Here is a 9,046-nt window from a genome sequence, read left to right on the forward strand (position 1 = left end):
CGATCGTCAGCCCCTTATATGACATTGAGGGTGACAGCGTGCCATCCTTCTCGCCATCCTGCTACCAGAACCCTGAAAAAAAATCCTCCACTTCCAAACCCCCTTACTCTTTCAGCCTTCTCATTTACATGGCGATCGAGCATTCCCCCAACAAGAGCTTGCCAGTTAAAGAAATCTACAGCTGGATCCTGGAGCGCTTCCCCTACTTCGCCACGGCACCCACTGGCTGGAAGAACTCAGTCCGACACAACCTCTCCTTGAACAAGTGTTTCCGAAAGGTGGAGCGAAGCCATGGCAAGGTGAGACCTGACGGGAGGGAGGTGGTTCAAGGTTGAAATTCAGGGGGAAATGGAGAAGACTCAGTTGTTCTTAAGGACTTGTTGTTGGTTGTGTGTTTTGGTTGTTTTTTTTTCCCTCTCCATGTCCTCTAACACTTTATTTGCAGCTGGGGATGGTTTGGAAATGCCACTTCTGACAAATCACAGGATGACATAAGTCTCTTGGTTTTGTTATTAGCACTGACCTGGGCAGAGCTACCTGTAATGCATTCCTTTTAAAGCTGGCTGACATGCTATTGCAAAGGATCCTGTTTCTACTTACTTACAACTTTGTTAGCCTGCAATACCCAGCCTGAAATTTCAGACATCTGTCTTAGGATGTCTTTTTGCTGAAGCTTCTGAAACTGATGCTCTCTCTGTTTTCCCACGCTGAAATTTCGGGGTGTGTTCCTCCTTCCCTGCTTTTCCAGCACGGCCATGGCTACGATTGCACTGGGAAGCAGAAGAGATTGCAGGATGTCAAGCAGCTTCCCAGCTTGGCTAGCACAGGCGTTGCCCGTTCGGGTGCAGATGCGGTCTTCTGCAGGGCGCCCTTGCTTGCAGGCACGCTGGTTGTATGTGGCTGAGCATTTTCTCAGTCTGAAAGCTGTTTTGAATATTAAACTGGCTTTTTCACCTGTGATCTTCTCTTACACTTAGCACAGCTCTAGCTTTTGAATAACCATCTTAAATCCTGCATTTAATATACTGTATGTCTTTAACGTCTGTCATAACATACCAGCGTGTGCCTCTACGTGGCGCAGACACAAGCTTCACTTCTTAAAGTCTTTTCAGTACGCATTCTTTATTCTTCTGATTTGTGTGATTTTACTAGTGACTTCCTTCCTCCCTCTCTCATTTCCCATCCCATTCCTCAAAGAGCCAGCTCTGACTTAAGTAAACCAGCAAACCACATACCAAAAGTCAACAAACAAATCCTGGACCTGTGTGCTTGGAGGTCAGCCTAAGTGGTAATAGGCTTGTTATCAGAAATGCATGCAATGCCTGGCATGCTTGACAGCCCCTCACCATAGATACAGGCACCGTGAAGGGCTGCCTTGCAGTGGTAGGACTGAACGTCACTGCTTCTCAGTATCCCTGCTTTTACATTAAATTGTTAGGGTGTTTTATTTTTTCCCGAGCAGCAGCTTTGCCCTGAAAAAAAACCCCAGCCTTTTACTGCCATGCAAGTCCAGTAACTCCTCCCATAGCTGAGTCCTACCGAGTGTTAGGATGGGCTTTTAATGGGGCTCCAGGTGCTGTGATGGAGTAACTGAGACGTTGCAAGCTGTGCCTGTGTGAAGGGCTCTGTCTAGGGAGGGACACACAAGTTTCAGAAGACTTGGGGCAGGGAAGGGAAATCTCCTAAATCCTGCTGCCTGTGTATCAGCCATTTCCATCCTGGAAATCCTTGCTGTTTAGGAGCTGCCAGTCAAACCTTGTGTCTTGGCCTGGGGGTGGCAGGAGCTTGAGACGGCTGGGTCCTCTGCCTACCCTGCCAACCCCACCAGTATTGCTGGGCTCAGGGTGGCTGAAGGAAAGCCAAAGGATTGCTCGCTGCTAGATGTCACGCCTCTAGCAGGAAAAACCAAACATAGAGTAGGTACCACCCCTACAAGTAAGGTGATGCTGATGTGCTCTGTCAGCGTTTTCCCAAGGCTCTAGAGACTGCACAACTCTCTTAATTCTTAAGAACGGAAACTGCATTTACCAAAAAAAAAAAAAAAACCCCCACCAAAAAAGCCCCTCCTGAAACTTTGCTGGAGCCTCCCCATTTCCAACACACAGTAGTTAAATCTTTATCTGCTGCCCTGCTTAGCAAAGGACGAGATAAGGGTACTGCTCCAGATTCTTCCTGCACAATAAGTCCGTGGCACATGGTGGCATGCTCAGACTCCATGGGGGATGTCAGGAACGCTGCAGACCCCTTTGGATGAGCTCTTCAGGTATCACTTCTTGCAGCGAGCGGCCGTAGCTTGCAAGCTTGTCCTGCTGGTTGCGTTGCCTGTAGCCATGCGCTAGCAATGCCTCTGGGTGCTTTTCTGAGAGGGCAAGATAATTTTGTGTTCTCTTCCATTTTTTTCCTTTGTTAATGGCATCTTAATTGTGTCTTGAAGGGAGCACGTAGTCAGCTTTCTTCCATCCCAAGTGCCCATGGAAGCAAAGGTACCTATGGCATGTTGCATGAGAGGAGCAGGTTCTATTTTGTAACGTCAGGGTAAGAAGGGTTTTAAAGCCTTTCGAATGAATCTGGGCAGGCTGCTTTCTGACACCTCCCTGGCTATTGCTGCCAGCCATCAGCTACAAAATCATCTCTTGGAGGTCTGGCAGCAAAAGTAGGAAGAGTCCTTCCTCATGTTTGCCATAATGCTAATATTTTGGTTTGGGCTTCATGTTTCAAAGTGAATCTCCTGGGGTTTTTTGTTGGTTTTTTTTTCCTCCACCTACCCATGTGAGCTGGCACCGCAGGGCAGTTTCGGGACACATGAACTGGATTTGTTTTGGCTGGTGCTAACCTTGAAGAGGTGCTGCAGGAGCGTGCTTGCTGTGTCCTGTCTGCTCCTAGATGTCCACAAGACCCTGCTGTAGCAGGTCTGGAGTAAAAAAAAACCTCCAAGGCACATGCAGGTGATCCCCCAGCACCAACTCTCTTGCTCCTCAGAGCTGTTTCCACCAAGCTGTACCACATCGTGCTGCAGACTTAGCTGTGGATGGTTGTTCTGTTTGCACGTATATTCGTATCAGCTGGCTAAATACCTTCACCCTGCCTGTCGCAGCAGGCTGCGGGCATTCGGGAGTCTAGGATGGCATTCAGCAGAGATTGAGGGAAGGCTCTCCTTGCTTGGATCGCTGAAAAATATTGTACATTACAGTTTTCTTTTAATGAGTTGAAGGGTGCTGAAGGGAAAGTAACTGCTTTGAGATGTTTTATGAGCCACTGCTGCAGCTGAGAGGAGGAACTTCTCATGCCATGGAAACAGGATGTCTGTACGTCAAATCTCTGCTAAAATACGTGTTACCCTTTCTGTATGCACATCTTATGATGCTGCTGTATCTAAGTGGTTTGTCAAGGTTTACCCCAGGTGATAGACTTGCGAGCTGAAATACCCTTTCTTATTAGAGTTGCAGTTGAGCTCCTGTCTGCAGTCATCCAGATGGACAAGGTTTCAGTGGTTCTCTGGTAATGGTGGTTGGGAGCTGGAGCTGATGCAAAGCCAGGGAGGCTGGAGGAGCTGGTCCCTGGGGCACCTGCACACCTTCCAGCATACCTGCTGTGGCCCTGGTGCCCCTAAAGATGTGGAGGTGTGATCGCAGCCTAGTGGTTCTCAGAAGATATTGCTAATGCTCTTCGCGTCTTAACTACTCTCGCACAGCCTTTGGGTTGGGGGGAGAGAGGTCTACAGTGGGTTATTGCTTTATGTGAGGGAGCACGGGAAGACCTGAAGTGAAAAGTGGTTTGGAGTCGGAAGCCCTGAAGAGTCTCCCTGCTCTTTGCTAGGCTTGTTTTTACAACTGTGGGTTGGGGGATTTTTTATTAATCAATGCCACTGGGGAGAAAAGGTTTGAGGAGGCATGAGTGGCATCCACCCACGATGAGCATCAATTTGACAGTCTGCTGCTCATGTGGATGTGGCCCTGCCACTGTCTCCTCTGGAGGCTGGGGAGGGGGGACAGGGCTTGAATATCTTCCAACAGATCTCTCTTTTAGGGTTTGTCTTTTTTTTTTTTTTGGACAAGAGGTGGTGGTAATCAGTGTGGCTATTCAACTATTCGGGCAAAGAGCAGGTCCCATCTATAAACCTGTAGAGATAGGAGAGAGAGGTCTGTTATCTGATAAACCTCTGGGTGAATATACAATATACCTCCATGCACACACTCAATATTTTCCAGTGGTTCACCTAGCTCAAGTGGAAGCAGCTGGTGAGAACTGCCCCTACCTGATGGAGCCGGGGCCGCTGTCCAGGGCTGAAGCTCATGGAGGGCTTTCTGCAGCACGGGGATGGGTGTCTGCCTCTGCAGCGAGCCCGAGCCACCTGTACCAGCTGAGTTGCTCCGCTGTGGTCACTCCTCGAGCTTTCCTCGCTGATCTGGTCATACTCGGTGGTCATACTTCACTGCTAGGAGAGGAAGCACCATGGTAGGGTGGTGGTAAAGGATAAGGCTGCACCATGGGGAGCATCTTGTTTCCAACCCATATTGCTATAATCAAGCCCCAAAATGCTGGGGATTGGAAACTTACTGTTGTTACGAAATAGTCTAGCGCTTCAAAATGCAGGAATTATTTTCCTTCCCAATTTTCTTTGTTTGGGTAGATAAAATCCTGCAAGTCAAATAAGAAAGATGCAGAAGAGATGATAGACCAAAAAAATAATCTCGGAACAATTTAACTGCCTGCTCGTTTTGAGATGGAGAGTCAAAACAGCTTGGGGCCACTCTGCTGTGACTCTGGAGGGATGTTTTGGTAGATGGTATAATAAAAGTTACATCTACATTTCATCTAGCACATCAACAGTTGTCCCATGGTTGACATGAAGTAGTAACCTCCAAAGCTGGTTTAGCATTTTGGATTGCCTAGGCTTTGTCTTTGCTAGGAGAAATGGCACGGTATTTTTTTTGTTGTTGTTGCTGTGGTTAGACTGCAGGTTTGTTTTAAAGCTGGGTGTATGTGTGCTTTATGGGGTTTTCAGCCCCAGTTGTGTACGGCTTTCCCCTAAAGCGTGGCACTAACTCCAGACCTGTGTTGGCTTTCCACTGTGTGTCTTTGCTAAGCAGCAGATATGAGCACAGTCACAAGACACGAGCAGCCCCATGGGCATCATCTCTTTTGCTCGATGTCTGCTTTGTGTACAAATAATGGTGGGTGGAGGTGTGGTTTTGCTTTACACCTAACCCAATCTTCCTACCCAAAGAAGAAGTCACCCTGTTTATCACTTCTTGCATTGGATTGAGTGTCCGTGTTGGCTCCAAGGTGTGCCCCGGTTCAGCCTGCTGTTGCAATACTCACCCAAAATCACTGCATTGTATTGGCAGGGCAGCAAGCTGGTGGATTGAGCGGCTGGGAAGATTCATAGATTGATAGAATGCTTTGAATTGGAAGGGACCTTTAAAGGTCATCTAGTCCGACCCAGTCTGCAATGAGCAGGGGCATCTTTAACCAGATCAGGTTGCTCAGAGCCCCCTCAGACCTGACCTTGAATGTTTCCAGGGATGGGGCAGATGAAAGAGGGAAACTAAACCCATTCTCACTCCGCTGCAGCCCACAGCTGAACTGAATTAGGCGTCAAGTAGAAGTGCTCACCTAAAGTAGCAGATAAAATGGTGTAGAGCAGGGGTGGTGTGTTCCTGCTGCTCCCTGGGGGTGAGAGCTTCAAAGCTACTGAAGGGTGGGGAGAAAAAGCCAGAGTTAGGCAGGGTCTTTTACAGGGGAAAAGTAATGAGCCAGCTGGCTGGCCAGGGAAGCGGTCCAGCTCTGGGAGAGGTGTGGGGAAGGGATCGGGTCTGTCATTGAGATGGCAGCCAGTTGGGCTGATTCTGGATGGAGCCAGTTGGGAGGATACCCCCATTAGTACCTAGCAGGCTAAATCATCCTGCCGGTCACCATGGTGAAGGAATTGGCTGTTTAATTAAAGGTAGGCTTCTTGATAGGTATCTTACAGGCTGTGCTCGGTTTTACCATGAAAAGATGAGTATAAGAAAGATTCAGGTTAAAAAAATAACTCGGATGCTGCAGCTCAGAGATCTTTATGAAAGGCAGTGGCTTCAGCTAAAATTATGGAGCAGCATCTCTCTTTTTCTCAGCTGGAGCTCTCCCTGATTTGATTTTTCACTCCTGATAGCAAAATATTTCCTCTTTTTGGGGAAACATACTGTGACTTAAATAGGACCACAGACTTACATGCTTTGTGGGTCCTTTTCAATCTTAAATTAGGTCATGGAGTATCCATCCATAAAGTGGCATTAATACCCCCTTGATACTGGCACAGGAGGCCAGCTGGCCTCACAGGAGGTGCTCCCCGAAACTTGGGATTTTGCTCTGTGACTTCCCCCCCCCAGAATCCTATAGAAAGATCTTCCCATTCAGGTGTAGAGCTGCCCTATCCTTCTGCCATGTGCATGACCACTCCGTAACAATCTGTTTCCCCCCCAAAAAGCTGGCGCTGCTACCTGTAGAGCTGTTAGCTGATCTGTCAGGTCAGTAATTATAGAACTGTTTTAACTTTTCCTGTTTAATTTTCCTCTTTATGTTGCAAGAACTAGCAGGCTCAAAACCCAGGTGTTTTTCTTTATATAGTAAGTATGTAAAGAAACCCTTGAGAGGAGCAGGAGGTGCTTTATCTTGCTTAACTTTTGGCGTATCAAATTGAATATAAAAAATGACTAGCACAGTGGTGCTTGCATTGTTAGGTGCATCAAAAATATATTAATTAGGTTTTCAGATTTTGAAAAAGTGGGAATAATCCATTTTGTAGCTGGGCATCCGGCAAGTTGCTTTGACAGAGTGGTGTACAGTTAAATTGGTATGTGGCCATATCTAAGCAAAGGGAAAGGTGCTTTGGTTTCTTACTTAGAAACCTGTTAATTAAAAGACTGCTGATCAATTCACTGATGCCTGGGACAGATCCTTAAACTCACAGCTGTACTTACCAAGTGTCTGAATAAGGTTTACAGCTTTCAGTGGATGAACATGAATGGAAATGGGGCGTTGGAGATGCTATCCCAAGCTGCAAGACGGGTGTTTCCATACCGTATAACGAGGGTCCTGGCACCATGCGCTCGGTTTAGGAGTATCCCCAGGTGATGCACATCAGCTGTACAGTGGTGGATGCCCACGTCACTGCATTTTGCTACATCTTGGGAATATTAAATTAGGACTGACTGTAACATCCTGGTCCTGGATTTTCTAATTTGCAGCACTTCTTTCTTGCAGGTGAATGGAAAAGGTTCATTATGGTGCGTTGACCCAGAATATAAACCTAATCTTGTCCAAGCATTGAAAAAGCAGCCTTTTCCCTCAGCACTTGCATTTTATACTCCGCCAGCGTCACCACCAAGGTAGGTGAATTTTCTCATCCGAGCACGGTGCGTGGTTGTGTTACTCCCCCTGGCAGAGGAAATGCCCACGCGGATGCCGACGCGTTGTTACCAGCTGCCACCTGGGAGAAGAATTTGAGTGGGGCTTAGGTGAGACAAGGTGAGGAGATGTAATGAGCTCAGGCTTCTCAGATAGCACAGCTCAGGCTTCCCAGATAGCAGATCTGGGGTTTGTGTCCCAGTCGTCTTTATAACGTGGGACAGTTTAAAAGAAGAGGGTTGGGGCTGTGCTGGGTGCTTACTGGTGAGCCCCATTTCTCTGGAGGGCAGGCAGTCCCAGGCACTGGAGCAAAAGCCTCCTTCAAGCACAGTTCACCAGGACTGATCTAGGGTGCCTGGTGCTGCTAGCTTGGAAGGAGGTGTGTGTCTTCTCCCGTAAGTCACCTGTCTGGTTATAAAATGTGTATGTTCTATGCTGTTGTCAAAAACAAGCAACTTTTTACAATCTTGAAGTGGTTAGAGAGGCTGGTTTAAGAGAAGGGTGGTTTTTTCCGAGGCTGTTAAAAGCCTTTTGCGGCAGGGATGGGAAGAACAGCCTTTTACCATAAACATACTCTGAGGTGGGGCATGCAAGACTTCTGAAATCGGAGCTTCCTCATCCGACACATTTTAAGATTAGGCAATAGATTTTGGAGAAATATGAAGTCAGCGTCATGCGTCCTCAGTAGAGGAAAAGGAACGGCATCTGGGTCAGCCTCTGGAGGTGGGACGGAGAGGACAGAAAGCAGAGAGGAAGGCGTTGCTGTTGGTGAGCTCAGTTCTTAGGTAGGCACATGGCTGGTTTATCTAGTTCAGCAAAGAATTTGGGTGAGATGAGAGATAATTAAGGCCTCTGTACATTGCCCTATGCCTTAACCTTACTGCAAGGAGTTTCCTTAATAAACAGGAGGAACTGGGATTACTGGAGCAGGATGTAAAACTGATAACATTTAGCAGACCTTTCTAAGGGCCCAAAGGGGACATTGACCCTGGGAGCTTGCAGCCCTGTGTAAGCCTTAGCGGCCTGGCAGCAGCTGAAGATTTGTGTGGCATGGGCTCTTCCAATTGGGCTTGTAACCTACAAGATGTAATAGTGGACTCCAACCTTCCAGCTGTCTTGAGCCGTAAAGGGTCATCTTGGGTTTGAATGAGCCAGGCAGAAGTATCCTGTTTTCCAGCTTTCTGCTGGAATGGGAGCGTTACTAAAATAACCCTGAAGCATTTAAATATTAAGAAATAGTCAAATTGGGAAGTATGAGAAGGCTGATGGTATCATCAGGCTTTGTTTTATGGGAACAAAGATTGTTGAAACTACTGTAATTAGACTCTAGACAATAATGTTTTTACAGGCAATAACGTTTCTACATAAGGGTATGGACTTCTGTTTTTCAGTACAACTCGACTGAAGGTTAGGTCCTTGAAAGCTTTGTTAACACCGTGTCTATGCTAGCACGGTCCAACTTTAAAACGTAGAGAATAATACAGATGGGAAGGGACCTCTGGATGTTGTCTGTCCAGCCAGATGAGCAGAGGATCAAAACAGACTCAGCCTAAGGCAGGTCGTTCAGAGCCTTGACCAGTTAAGTTTCTAATATCTCCAAGGTCTTCAAGATCAGTCCGATCTTTTATAAATACAATGTACTGAAATTAGGTGTAGG

General features: G+C 47.1%; 1 protein-coding gene across 1 annotated transcript in view; it reads left to right on the plus strand.

The window, feature by feature from the left end:
* The window catches only part of FOXN2 (forkhead box N2), a 31,972-nt gene that overhangs the window by 12,334 nt on the left and 10,592 nt on the right, over positions 1-9,046 (plus strand). The window contains 2 exon segments of the mRNA XM_035903650.1: positions 1-299; positions 7,246-7,370. The exon segment at positions 1-299 is cut by the window's left edge and continues 51 nt beyond it. Of these exon segments, the coding sequence (XP_035759543.1) occupies positions 1-299; positions 7,246-7,370 (424 nt within the window).

Source organism: Egretta garzetta, unplaced genomic scaffold, assembly GCF_000687185.1.
Source record: "Egretta garzetta isolate BGI_Z169 unplaced genomic scaffold, ASM68718v1 scaffold11, whole genome shotgun sequence".
Classification (NCBI taxonomy): Eukaryota; Metazoa; Chordata; class Aves; order Pelecaniformes; family Ardeidae; genus Egretta; species Egretta garzetta.